At 33.2% G+C, this 15110-nt stretch overlaps 1 protein-coding gene across 1 annotated transcript in view; it reads left to right on the forward strand.

Moving 5' to 3' along the window:
* Positions 1-15110, forward strand: part of LOC127726371 (heat shock 70 kDa protein 12A-like) — a 93700-nt gene that overhangs the window by 26304 nt on the left and 52286 nt on the right. Inside the window, exon 4 of the mRNA XM_052233744.1 lies at positions 1554-1632. Within this exon, the coding sequence (XP_052089704.1) occupies positions 1554-1632 (79 nt within the window). The remainder of the gene's footprint in view (positions 1-1553; positions 1633-15110) is intronic.

Raw genomic sequence — 15110 nt, forward strand, 5'->3', positions numbered from 1 at the left:
AAATTTGTACACTTCAGAATGTAATAAAATTTAACAAAAAGAAGATTTCCAGGTGGAAAGTATGAGTGTTTTGTATGTTATTGAAGAAATAACATATGTCTGTTGCCTTGGACGAAATGTACATCGTCTTAACCTTTGAAAGTTATCAATGACCTAACGAATAGCCAATGTAAATTTCGTAATATCGTCTCATGATGCTTGAAAAAAGCCAATCAAATTATCGCAGTTTTCGTATCACCTTGCTGTGTGATACGAGATATCATATTTCTTCATGCAAGAAATCGATTACAGGCCTCAACCATAAGAGAAAATATGTATCAACTCCAGTTAGTTAAATTTCAAATTCAAAAAACGAGGCTCTCCGAGCGTTTCAAATATTTAAAATTTAACTGTCGAGATTGGATACATATCGTGTTGCAAGAGATTTAGTGGTTGAATCTGTTCATCTAATGATATACAGACGATATACACGACGATCTTATTCCTTATTCTTGCAAAAAGATGTGTTCTTTCTTTGTGACGTCATCAGGCATGGTTGACTTTTTTCATGTCGGCAGAATAGGAAATTCAGAGGAAGGCAAGAAAATTTGATGTCATAATCGAATTTTGACCAATGAAGAACTGAGATCAAACAACGTTGGTTAAATAAAAATAATTAACAGGTCAGGAGCAAAAAAAAAAAAAACAAAAAAATTGGGTAAGAATTAGAAAAATAAATAAATATCGTATTGCATGATATTTGGTGGTGGAATCTGTTTCTGTCGCTTTCAGCAGCCACTTTGGTTCAATTTTGCTAAAACAAGATAAGAAACATCGCTGATGAATTATTCACTTGCAAGTGAACAATTCGACCTCTTTGAATCCGTATTCATGTAACCTGCAATTCAACCCATGAGCTAGAGATTGGTTACGCATGTATTAGTCGTGTTCAGCCATTAAAAGGAAAAGAATGTCAACATTGAAAGTAAAACAAAGCCTAAGACAGGTATGTCAAAGGTGAACCATTTCGTTCATTGATTCGATCCAAAGGTAAAATCAATGATTAACTTTTTTTAACCTATAACATGAAATCAAACATGAGGTCGCTATCTATTTATATTTATGTTTATGTTTATATCGGGTTATGTGACCGTCGGCAGACTTCTGATGTCATCTCGATGGTTAATTAGATGACGTCTAGACTAAAGTACACACGAAATGCTGATATATATATTATCGAGTACATGCATTGTTAGCTGTTTATTTCAGACTTATTGTAATTAGGATATAAGTTTTAGTATGTTATAAATCAAATATGAGAATTTGAGTCAAATCGATGAACATGAATTTGACAGCTAGTGCCCCTTTAAGTGCTACAAAAGATTGTACATTATGCTTTAAAATTTTAATTCAAATATTACCAAACAAGATACGTTGTACCGTATCCGAACCAGAACAATTCTATACCTAGTGACTACACGCTCTGTCTTTTTGTCGTATTTCTATTTGACATAATGTTTTTCTTCAACTCATTGTTTGTATTGCTCCTATGGTTTCTAATACACCTTTTTCAGCTTTCAGATATTTCTGTAAAGAAAGACCTCGTTTCCTTCAGAGTTACATCAGCAAATAACAATGTTTTTCGTCTGAGAGGTAAGTAATGTTCGAATATAAATAATCTGAAATACATGTAACAGGGAAAAAAATGTTTGCACACAAAATATCGTTTATAGGCTAATGTTTTTTGTTTTTTTTTTTTGTTGTTTTTTTTTTGGGAGGGGAGGAGGGAATGGGGAAAAAGAACTACTAAACAATCTCTGAAGTCTTTTTGTGTGGTATGCAAGACATATCATCCTTATTATTTTATTTCTTTTGAATTATAATTCGAACTTCTAAAGGCATAGTGTACATTCATATTTTATGAAAGTTTACCTTTGTTGCTTTGATAAGAAAAATGCTGGTACATATTATATTTTTATAAACTCAAAATCTCTTAAATTCTGCTTCAGCGGAACTTTATTTTTAATTAAGAACCAACAAAAGTATACCAACAATAAAGTTCCGCTTAAGGAGACCGGCATGGCCGGCCGAAAGCTCAGGATTATTATATATATATATACTACATGTAGAACACACCCGCGACATCGCGTATCCGTGACTCAATTAAGAACCTATGCCTTATTTACACCTGTATTCTGGATTTTAATTCACTTTCACTAATACGTGTAAACAGTATTCAATTACGGGTTTTATACAGTTTTAGGACAATTATATGTTAAGAAGGAATGTATATATACCCTTTTTGGTTTAGTATTTTAAATCTTAATTTTTGATTTTTGAATAAATAGTATTAAAATTAAGGGCTTTTAATACCCATGTGACACAGGTGCTCCGATAACGTAGGAATTTACGAACGAAGAAAAGAATAAGACATGTACTATTGGTATCGGTATCGGATTCGACCCGTAACTTGTTAATTATTGGTAATATTAATTAAGTGGAAAACAAAAGGGACTGGAATGGTGTAATTTTTAATCAACACCATTGTCCTATATTAGTTATATATAGAGAGTTAACTCGTCATTATTACGTTATGACGGCTAACAAATTGGATTACGTCGTTTTAGTATTATATATATAGCAATTTTTTTTTTGTTCTTCTTATATATATATAAAGGGCTAGAAAATCAACCTAACGATGTTAGAGTAGATCTGATTCTTTACTTCCTCCCCGAGCGGGATATATATATCGTCTAAACATCAGCCCAACAATGTTAGATCTGTAAATTCGCTAACATTGTTGGGCTGATGTTTAGAGTTGTATATACAAAATGTACACAGCCATATATCACCATCACTGCTGGTAATCCGATGGATAAATCTGTTGTAGAGTTGTCACTGGTTCAGACGTACTTATATATATGTACATATATATATATCTAAATTGAAAACAACGTTCAAACTTATGATTGCGTTGGATAAAAACCGCAATTTTTATACGTGTGCTTGCAAAACAAATTTCTTGTTAGAGGGGTCTAAATACAGCACAAACAACATTTTCCAAAAGACCAAAAAAGTGAAAAAGTATATTTTAACAAAACGCATTTGACTAACAGGTCGAACAACAAATGTTCTTAAACCCTGCTGACTGCCATTGGCGATTGCCAAATAAACGGATCACCGATGTAATAAATGGATCTTAATTATAAATTTAATACTAAACAGAAAACAATAAACTAGCGGAAAAGATGGTATACCGCAAACAAAAGGTGCAAAGGTTTTTGTACACCATATCCGGATTTCGACAATTAATGTCTCTTCAGTGATGTTAGGAATCGAAACGGTATTTGGAAAGCCATACAATTTACCTTAATTAAGGATAGACTCTTTAATTTTGAGGAGTCAAAATAGGATGAACGGATCATATAATGCCGAAGGCAAATATGATACAAGCCCAAACGAAAAAATATAAAAAAATCTAAATTGAAAACAACGTTCAAACCTATGATTGCATTGGATAAAAACCGCAATTTTTATACGTGTGCATGCAAAACAAATTTCTTGTTAGGGGTCTAAATACAGCACAAACAACGTTTTCCAAAAGACCAAAAAAGTGAAAAAGTATATTTTAACACACACATATATATATATATATATATAGTTAGAAGAGGGGATAAGGCGTCTGCACAATGCTAGGCGGTGTTGTCGTAGAAGTTAGAAATAAAAAGTGCAGGTTCCAGCCCCGCTCGGGGAGGAATTAAAGAATCAGATCTACTCTAACATCGTTAGGTTGATTTTCTAGGCACTTTATATATATACTGAACAGAGGCAGACAAATACATATATAAATTAACAGTGAGTGTATGCTTCTAAAAATAGATTAGCATCCTGTAATTATACTGAAGAGATGAGTAGATGATAATTCCTGTACACTTAAAAATACTTCGTGTATTGTGTCAGATGGCCTTGTTTAATTCCTACGAGGAGGTAACACCTCCCGAAACGAAAGCTGATTTTTTTTATCAGCTATAGTTAGAGGAGGGGATAAGGCGTCTGCGCAATGCTAGGAGGTGTTGTCGTAGAAGTGATCAATAAAAAGTGCAGGTTCCAGCCCCGCTCGTGTAGGAAGTAAAGAATCAGATCTACTCTTACATCGTTAGGTTGATTTTTCTAGGCACTTTATATATATACTGAACAGAGGCAAACATATATATATAGTTAGTTATTTAGTTAATATATATATATATATATATATATATTCAAGAGTCTATCCTAAATTGAGGTAAATTATATGGCCTTCCAAATACCGTTTCGATTCCTAACATCACTGAAGAGACATGAATTGTCGAAATCCGGATATGGTGTACAAATTTTTGCACCTCATGTTTGCGGTATACCATCTTTTCCGCAAGTTTATTGTTTTTTGTTTGGTAATAATTCAATAATAAGATCTGTTTTGTTACATCTTGTGATCCGTTTATTTGGCAATCGCCAATGGCAGTCAGCAGGGTTTAAGAACATTTGTTGTTCGACCTGCCAGTCAAATGCGTTTTGTTAAAATATACTTTTTCACTCATTCGGTCTTTTGGAAAATGTTGTTTGTGCTGTATTTAGGCCCCTTTACCAAGAAATTTGTTTTGCATGCACACGTATAAAAATTGCGGTTTTTATCCAACGCAATCATAGGTTTGAACGTTGTTTTCAATTTAGACTTGTTTATATTTTTCCGTTTGAGCTTGTATTATATTTGCCTTCGGGTTTATATGATCCGTTCATCCTATTTTGACTCTTTCAAAATTCAAGAGTCTATCCTAAATTGAGGTAAATTATATGGCCTTCCAAATACCGTTTCGATTCCTAACATCACTGAAGAGACATGAATTGTCGAAATCCGGATATGGTGTACAAATTTTTGCACCTCATGTTTGCGGTATACCATCTTTTCCGCAAGTTTATTGTTTTCTGTTTGGTAATAATTTAATAATAATATCTGTTTTGTTACATCTTGTGATCCGTTGATTTGACAATCGCCAATGGCAGTCAGCAGGTTTTAAGAACATCAGTTGTTCGAACTGCTAGTCAAATACGTTTTGTTAAAATATACTTTTTCACTCATTTGGTCTTTTGGAAAATGTTGTTTGTGCTGTATTTAGACCCCTCTACCAAGAAATTTGTTTTACATGCACACGTATAAAAATTGCGGTTTTTATCCAACGCAATTATTATAACAAAAATAAAAAGGAAGACGTTGTTGGAATTCATGTGAATGGTATATATGGAATGTTGTTATGTTGTGAAGTTAGCTGTTGTGTTGATTCCCGGCAGACTCTCAACAGACGAACTACATCTGTGAGAGCTGGTTCTTGGTTGTTACATGCTTGGGGAAACTAGCTTTGAACAATGCCTTTGATGGTGCATGACATTGCTGTCGATGTGAAGGCAGGCCGGGCGTTGTTGCCAATGTAGAGGCAGGCCGGGATCGACTGACACCTATAAGTTTCAAATTCAAACTTTGACGTCTCAAAGCAGAATTTCTACTTATATAGCAATCATTTAATTGATGGTATTCCAACGTGACTTTCTTTGTCAGCATAAAATTAGAAATTACCAAATATAGTTATTGTCCGAAATAAGGTCAAAATGTTGTATAAGTAAATGTCCCATATATAATAGAGAGGTCACTTTGACATTGGTGATTATAAATAATCTTTAAATGACCAGAGAACAGTTTGCATTATCCCACGGTGTATAATAGTGATTAAAAAAATCATTACCTTTCTTATTTGAATAAAATTTAATTAATAATTGTAACGTCAGCTATGTCCAAAATTTATGTCAAATATCTGTCATAATACAATCATAGGTTTGAACGTTGTTTTCAATTTAGACTTGTCTATATTTTCTCGTTTGGGCTTGTATTATATTTGCCTTCGGGTTTATATGATCCGTTCAACTTATTTTGACTCTTTCAAAATTCAAGAGTCTATCCTAAATTGAGGTAAATTATATGGCCTTCCAAATACCGTTTCGATTCCTAACATCACTGAAGAGACATTAATTGTCGAAATCCGGATATGGTGTACAAAAACCTTTGCACCTTTTGCATGCGGTATATCATCTTTTCCACAAGTTTATTGTTTTCTGTTTTGTATTAAATTTATAATTAAGATCCATTTATTTCATCGGTGATCCGTTTATTTGGCAATCGCCAATGGCAGTCAGCAGGGTTTAAGAACATTTGTTGTTCGATCTGTTAGTCAAATGCGTTTTGTTAAAATATACTATAGATATATATATATTTTGCGTCTGTTCAGTGACAACGGTAAAGAAGTATACCTTGTTCATTTGATTAAATTTGCGAAAATGTTTTGATTTTAAAATTTACAAGTATACGAGCATAGTTCAGTTTTAAATTGTATTACTGTCAAGATTGCGTTGGGGAAAACCAGCATTGAGTTTATAAGATTAATTGTACATCATACTGACGAAGCATATTTGTTATCCTAAATATTTATTGACCCTTGTATTTATCGTTTCCTTTTTGTTATTTTAGGGCATTTTGTATATGGACTAATGGATTCAGACATTTTAGAAAATGCCTGCAAAAATTTGAAAGGCTTTTTACCCAATGGCTGAAATCATTATCATAATGAAATGTTCATAAATACTGAGGCATTGAAAGTATTGAACAACAAAGCAGTTTTATCTATAATGATAATTACTGAATTTAAGGCTTGCAGTTTTAATTATTCATTATATTTTCTACTGAATTATTTAAACTTCCCACAAGCACTGAACTCGACAAATTATGATTATTTCATAAAATGTTTGGATGGCAGGTTCTGTTACACGTTTGTCCTGATTTGTTTGCCAAAAATAACAACGTTTGACATTAAATCAGGTCTTAGCAGTACCACCATATTTGATGAAAACCCGGACCATGACCCATGAGGCTCTGTTATTATTTTTACTGATAAATCACTTAATGATGTACACTGTTCGTAAAACACGGGATTTCGCAAACAGCATACACATGAATATCTTCGTTTTTCATGTGTTACCAAAACATTCTAAGTAACATAAGTATGATTAGGTTGATTTACATGCACATCTTTTGGTTTATCGGTGCATTCAACAGGCTGAACCAGATATTGGCATGGTGTGCGATGCATGCATAGCAGGAGACGTTTACCCTATCGTCGCATCCGGTCTCGCTACTTGTTGAGTTCATGCGATTCCCTCAGGTTTTGTTTCTACGTTAGCTTGATTTGTCTCTTCTTGATTGCTTTTCGAGATTTAAACATCGGTAAACTACTATCGCCTAATTCAGCAGATTGTAAAGACCCAAGAATTCCCTTCAGGCACTCTTGTATGGAAAAACCCATGCTATATGGGGAATCTGTTTGGGTGTGCAGGAATTATAGATTCACATTATTTCTGAATGGGGATATTAAAGCTGATGCATCGTGTAAGGAGAATGCCATGCTGTCTGTACTTTAAAAACTCTTCGACCGTTCCGCTATTGGCCTGTTAAAAGGCAACATTTCTGTCCTTATCCTACATACTTTCATTTCAGCAGCAGTCGAAATTCCTGTTCTTTTTCCGAGTCAATTCCATTCAGAACTTACCTATTTGATGTATTATCCATGTGTTCTCTTTCTAAATAAACATAAAATATTTGCAACTGAATGCAAACAATAACAAGAGGCTCATGAGAGCCTGATATCGCTCACCTGTAATTTCAGTTTCAAACATTTGACTTATTTGTAGATCTTACTTTGCTGAACAATTTTGTCGTTTACACTTTCTTTCTATAATAATATAAAAGATAATACATAACCCAAAACTGTAAAATTTCCTAAAAATTAACTATTTCTGGACAGTAACCCAACAATAAGTTGTCCTATTGGTCTAACGATTACTTGACAGGTAGATCTAAACCTGTTTAACACTTTCACCTATGTCAGTTTTGCTCTAACTGCTTTAGTTTTTGAGATGAAAACCAAAAACTTCATTTGACTCCTATGTTCTATTTTTAGAAACTGCCTCCATTTTTTGAATGGATCAAATCCTCGAATACAATCTATAAACTAAATACCCTAAGGAATATTCAATTACAGTTTTTAAGTAGTATTTGGCAGTTTCAGAGAAGAAGACTTTTGAAAAAGTAATTAGACTTTCACAAAAAAAAATGTAAAAATAAAACGTTTTAAGGGCAATAACTCCTTTAGGGGTCAATTGACTATTTTGATCATGTTGACTTATTTGTAGATCTTACTTAGCTGAACATTTATTGCCATTTATACTTTCTCTCTATCTACTATAATATTAAAGAAAATAACCTTAAACAGTAAAATTTAATAAAAATAAACTATTTCCAACAGTTACCCCACAATGGGTTGTCGAACTTGTCTGAAATTTCATAACAGATTGACCTATTTATCACTTAAACTCCCTTTCACTTTTTTTCTAACTGCTATAAGCCAAAAACTGCTTTTGTCCCCTATGTTCTATTTTTAGCCATGGCAGCCATGTTTGTTTATGGATCAAAACTTTGGATACAATTTATAAACTATATACTCTAAGGAATATGAGTTAAAGTTTGGAAGTATTTGGCCCAGTAGTTTCAGAGAAGAAGATTTTTGAAAAAGTAATAAACTTGCACCAAAAAATGTAAAAAAAATATACGTTTCAAGGGCAATTACTCCTTAAGGAGTCAATTGACTATTTTGATCTTTTGACTTATTTGTAGATCCTACTTAGCAGAACATTTTTGCTATTTACACTTTCTCTCTATCTATTATAATATTAAAGATAATAACCAAAAACAGTAAAATTTCATGAAAATAAACTATTTCGGACAGTAAGACCACAATGGTTGGTTCAATTGGTCTAAAAAATTCATAGCAGATAGACCTTGACGTATTCATCACTTTAACTTCCTGTCACTATTGCTTTAACTGCTATAGGTTTTGAAATAAAAGCCAAAAACTGCATTTGACCCCTATGTTCTGTTTTGGCCATGGCGGCCATGTTTAATAATGGATCAAAACTTTGGATACAATTTAAAAACCAGTTACCCTAAGGAACATTCAGTTAAAGTTTAAAAGTATTAGGCCCAGTAGTTTCAGAGGAGAAGATTTTTAAATGTTAGCAAACATGAATAAATTGTGTTAAATTGTCTTTAAAGTGCAATAACTCCTTAAGGGGTCAATTATTGACAATTTTGGTCATATTAACGTTTTTGTAGATCTTACTTTGCTGAACATTTTTGCTGTTAACAGTTTATCTTTATCTTCAATTAAATTCAAAATAATAACCAAAAACTGCAAAATTTCCTTAAAATTACTAATTTAGTGGCAGCAACCCAACAATTGGTTGTTCGGTTCGTCTGAAAGTTTCAGGGCTGATAGATCTTGGCCTATTGAACATGTTTACCCCTGTCAGATTTGCTCTAAATGCTTTAGTTTTTGAGATATAAGCCAAAAACTGCATTTGACCCCTATGTTCTATTTTTAGCCATGGCGGCCATGTTTGTTGGTGTATCAAAACTTCGGATACAGTTTATAAACTAGATACCCTAAGGAACATTCAGTTAAAGTTTGAAGGTAATTAGTCTAGTAGTTTCAGAGGAGAAGATTCTTGAAATAGTTTATGACGACGACGGCAACAGACGACGACGACTACGACGAAAGACGACGGACGACGACGGACGCCAAGTGATGGCATAAGCTCACATTGGGCCCTCGGGCCCGGTGAGCTAAAAATCAGTCAATCAAAAGCACCCTTCCTTTTCTCTCCTTCATATTTAACACTTCTGTTTTGAATCTAGATTTTCCAAAAATTCTTTGGTAAATTTTTTTCTCAAGTAACCAATTTTCGTTCTGTCATCATGATGAGAAGATCATTAAATTACTTTCTAAAATACCGGGTGAAAAAAATACTTAACGTAGTCTAAAAAAAAAAGAGCTTATTGGTTTTTGGCCGTAATGATGTTTTGGTCTCTAAATGATATCCTTTTTCTACAACTAACATGCAATTTGTTGAATTTTGTTTACAAAATGACTAGGTATTTTTAGACATTTAATTTAATGCCTGTCAAGATTGGGCATTTTATAAATTGCCTTAAAATTCAGTTATTTTACAAAATACCTAAATTTTGAAAATTCTTGTAACATATACATATATAACATAAACATGCTTATTTTCATTCTCAATTTTATGCTAAGTTTCCTTTTCGGCATATACTATAAATGTAATTTAGTAGCTGCATCAGTTTCTTTTCAACTTAATCAACGCCAAGATAGACTGAATGTTGATTGTGCTATATCTATTCCTAATAAAGATTTACAATAAGTGTATGACTCCGACCCGCGTCCGAATACGAGTCAGAGTAAGACAGTTTAAATGACGTGGGCGATCTCAAAATAATAAAATTATCGGAAACATCGTAGTGTAATCATTATAGTATTAATTGAAAAGTTGTTTTCGGCGATTGCCAAAACGATGACTACCACAAACTTGGCTTAAGATGAAGTGTGGCAAGGAAGCCTCCAACGAGTTCCAATGACTTTATAGTATTTCAATTCGCTTATAACATGTTCAGCGGAGATAATTTTGAGCCTGTTTATCCTCCTTAACATTCTCTTTTTGTGTTCCGGCTTTCTGGTTGACTGCTGTCTGGTGTATATCGTGAATAGCTGATAAAACACTCCAACCTATTTTTCTTGACGAGGATCAGGAACAACCCACTCCTGTATGAGCGGTAGATGAACCTGAACCTAAAACAATGGAGATAAAATGCAGGTGATGCTACAGCGAAAGCTATTGAAATTGCCAGAGATAATGCTACAGCCAGAATTGTAAATAATATTTCTGATGCTCTTGTAATTCTTGCAACTACAAGAAAAGAGCATCCCCGGAATAAAACCCCAAAGAATCTTAAACGCAATTGTTTCGCAGTAACCATGAAAGGTATGAGTCATTTATTACAAAACAGGTTTCAAAATTGTTTTAAAAGTCTCAGGGTTGATATAGATTAATCTGAAAGTTGTTGGTTCGATAATGTGAAAATTATGAAAACAACAATATATATTTGTATATTCATCAAAAAGGAAAAACAAAGAAATGTCTTAACATATAAAGCATATGCATTTAACCTATAGTGCATAACAAGATTTTGTGAGGTAGACGAAATTGACCCTAAAACGATCGTATTGAATTTTGGTGTCCAAAAAATAGACAGATCGGACATAGTTTTGACTTTATCTACTGACTTGTTTTGTTTGGAATCAATCGTTATTAAAGATTTATAATTAGACTGAAAAATGTTTTTTTTTTATAAGATAAACAATAATTTTACCTGGCGTAGCCGTGCGTAAAATGTATTTCGGTATTTCTCTTCGAAAAATGACTTGTTTGATGGAATAAAACGTCTGATTTGAAAACCTTCACTTTTATCTCCGGAATAGGCTATTGTAACGTGTAACCGGGCGGGGACGTTTAAATATGTTTATCCTCGGGTTCGTACCAGTTTCCTGGGATTTTGAGAGCAATTCGAAAATTCTTAAGTCAATAAAAAGTTTATGCTATCACTACCAAATAATAAAACAAATACTACATAAAACGAAGTTCAACACCTATTAACTTAACCCGAACCTGGCAAATTGAAACAGTTTAACAAAACCCTTTCAGTCTGATATTAGTTTTAAACCAAATGTTCGAAACTAGGCTGAAACCTAAATGTATGAAACTGGCTGAAACCTAAATGTATGAAACTGGGCTGAAACCTAAATGTATGGAACCGGGCTGAAACCTATTAAAACGAATGTATGATAACTATTTCAACTGGTGTAAACTTTCGGCGTATGAAACTTTATTCAAATATATGTATAAAACTGTTGGAATAACAGGGTAGCACTAAGGTATGGTTTAACAGCAAACACTCACTGCAATAGTGAGAGATGTGGAACGCAAAACCTTAGCACTAGCCCTGTTTAGACAACTTGTACTGAACCAAAACTTTCCTATCTTTATCCTCTCAGCAGGTTTCAAACACTCCACTTTGTTTGATTTATCCTGCTACTCGTCTTAAACAATTAACTGTCCTACCTTTCTGCTCTACTTCTTACTATCTCTACGGCACAAATGACAACTTGAACTGAATAGCTGCCCACTATTTATACTTTGGACGCGGACCTCGAAGAGAGCACCATAGCAACAACTGTACAGGTAAAGCGTCTTATAGCAACCAAGGATAAAGGGATGATTTCGATGCTGTTTTCAATGATAAAAAGATCAAATGGGAAATTCATAGAGGTATCGGAAAATATATAACTGTAGATATATTATAACATTCTTAAACTGTAAATTCGTAACACTTAAAAATAATTGATTTACGCTATATTTCAAAAATTTTGTGACAATATAAGAAGTGGCAATTCTTACCTTTCATACCTTTAGTTTCATTGATAAAAAATAATATGGATTCGTCCAGTGTCCAGTTTGAGGTCATTTAAGTTACTGCACATTCATGCACGTTCTGGTTTAATCAAAAAACGTGTATAAAAAATAAAAAGTTTGAAGGTAAACTAAAAATAAAATAATCAAATCAAATTGCGTAAGATTCATTCTCTTATGGTTGTGGCCTACTATCTATCTCTTGCATGAAGAGATATTTCTCGTACCACACTGCACGGAGTGTGATACGAAAAAGTGATACGAAAATCTGCATTAATTTGATTGGCTTATCCAGTTTCATGAGACGATGTTACGAAATTTCCATTGGCTAATTGGTTAGGTCATTGATGACTTTCAAAGGTTAAGGCGATGTCTATTTCGTCCATGGCAACAGACATATGTGGTTTCTTCAATAATATACAAAACACTCACATTTTTTCAACTAAAAATCTTCTTTTTGTCAAATTTTATTACATTCTGGAGCGTACAATTTTCCTTTTACTGCCAAGCTTGTTTTTTTTTCTAAAGTACACAAGAATATTTGCCGTCAGTGACGATAACAATAACGTCGCGTCATAAGATTTTGCGTAAAAGGGTACGACGTCTTTCAGTGATTGCATTTGAACGGCAATTTGGAGAAGTTTTGCTTCCGTATACGTAGAAGTAAATTGTACTTTTTCGGTAATAATTTTATTAAAAATCTCAGGGGCATAGGTAGGTTTTAACTTTTTTATTTCTTTTTAAATTCGAAGAGATGGTTCCACAGCGCTCAAACAAACAGTTGATAGTTGAGCTTCCTCACGGGGCTTTTGATTATGTCATTACGTGGACGTTTTTTAGTGATTATTTGATTACCAGACCAAATATTTCATGGTTATTTGATTATTTGATAATCTAGGAGTGTATTTTTCTACGCCCGTTTAAGGGACGTATTATGGTATACCGTTGTCCGTCCGTCCGTCCGTCGTCAACATATCGGATATTACCTCAAAAAAACTTCAACCAATTTGCATAAAACTTTGGTGAATTGTTAATATCTATTGACGTGAGCTCCCTTTCCTTTTTTTTTTAATTTTAGATTTTACGTTTCCGAGTTATGGGGTTGTATTATAATATATATTTTTTTTTTACAGCAGATATATTTTTTTTATTTTTTAAAAGAGAGAATGTAAAGTTGGATGCAATTTAGAAATTCGATTTAAAATGCACATGTATCCTTTCGTTCGTATGTTATATATAATTGGCAGTGATTGGGGTTAAATTCTGGTAAACTTTACATTAATTAAAACAGAGAAAATTCGACATTTTCCTGCGATTAAAAAACCAATTAATATAGTTTTCTTTTATGACTGCATAAATACGACACTTTATATCATATTTACTTTGATATCTAAAAAAAAACTTGCATTCACTGTCCTTCTATTCTCGCTATTGGAGAAAAACAGATTTTTCCTATATACACTGAACAACACAAATGAAGCACCACTTCTTTCCATACATAGCAATTTTTTATAAAATATAATCTTAAAATGAATCCCCGTGTTTAAGAGAAATTTTCGTTTTTGTGGCGACAATGTGGATTTCAACCAAACAATAGTCAACAATCAAAAGTAAGTTATTTTCAAATTGGTCATTAAAGAAAAATAAGATCAAAATTTTAACATCGTACTAATTTTTCATTGTTTTAGGTGAAAAGATTCACGCGACTTTCGTTCTTGCAATATTCAGGTTAATGTAGTTTTTGATGAAGTTGAATTGCAACTTGGAACTTAGTACACATGTTCCCAATGATATGATCTTTTTAATTCTAATGTCAAATTAGAGTTTTGACCCCAATTTCACGGTCCACTGAACATAGAAAATGATAGTGCGAGTGGGGCATCCGTGTAGTGTGGACACATTCTTTTTATTTTGTGTTGACAAATTGATTTTTTTTAGAAGATTTTGTTGATGTTGATGACCCCAGTAACATTGTGTAAATTTTTGGACTCATTTCAAGCACTTATAAAGCAGTCATAGATTTGGCTGATATGATCAGAGGTACATGTACTTGGGGACAGGACGATTTTTTTTACCTTCCCCTATTTTCCAAAACATATATACATCAGTAACAGCTGTGTATAGTAAACATGGAATTGATAGTAAATAGCAAATACAAGTTATTTATAGTATATTAATCATTTTATGTTCTTATAATACAGAAAAAACGCAAAAATAATTGGTATTAACAGAAAACGATGAAATAATGGATTTTGGAAAAAAGGGAAAGGGCCAAAAAAAATTGTCCTGTCCCCAAGTACCTATGGATATGATGAAAGAGAGTTATAATGATGGACGAAAAAATTTAAAAGTATGGAAAAAGGTAGTTTTTTAATCTTGTGCTACGTATCGTTATCAATGCATACACATTATACCAATAAAATACATCGGATAACCTTAAACTGTCAAGATTAGCTTTCACGCAACAGCTTATTGAGGATCTCGCCAAAGACCACATGATGCAAAGAAACGAAAATCAAGACAATTTAGACAAAATAAGAATACAAATGGAATAAGGAAGTTGCCCGGTCATCGAGAGAAAGACTGTGATGTATTTTCAGACAGGAATGGTTACGGCGGTCGAAGGAGGAGTAGGACAGTGTGTCGAGTATGCAGTAAGGGGGTGCGCCGGG

The sequence above is a fragment of the Mytilus californianus genome, unplaced genomic scaffold (genome assembly GCF_021869535.1).
Source record: "Mytilus californianus isolate M0D057914Y unplaced genomic scaffold, xbMytCali1.0.p SCAF_17, whole genome shotgun sequence".
Classification (NCBI taxonomy): Eukaryota; Metazoa; Mollusca; class Bivalvia; order Mytilida; family Mytilidae; genus Mytilus; species Mytilus californianus.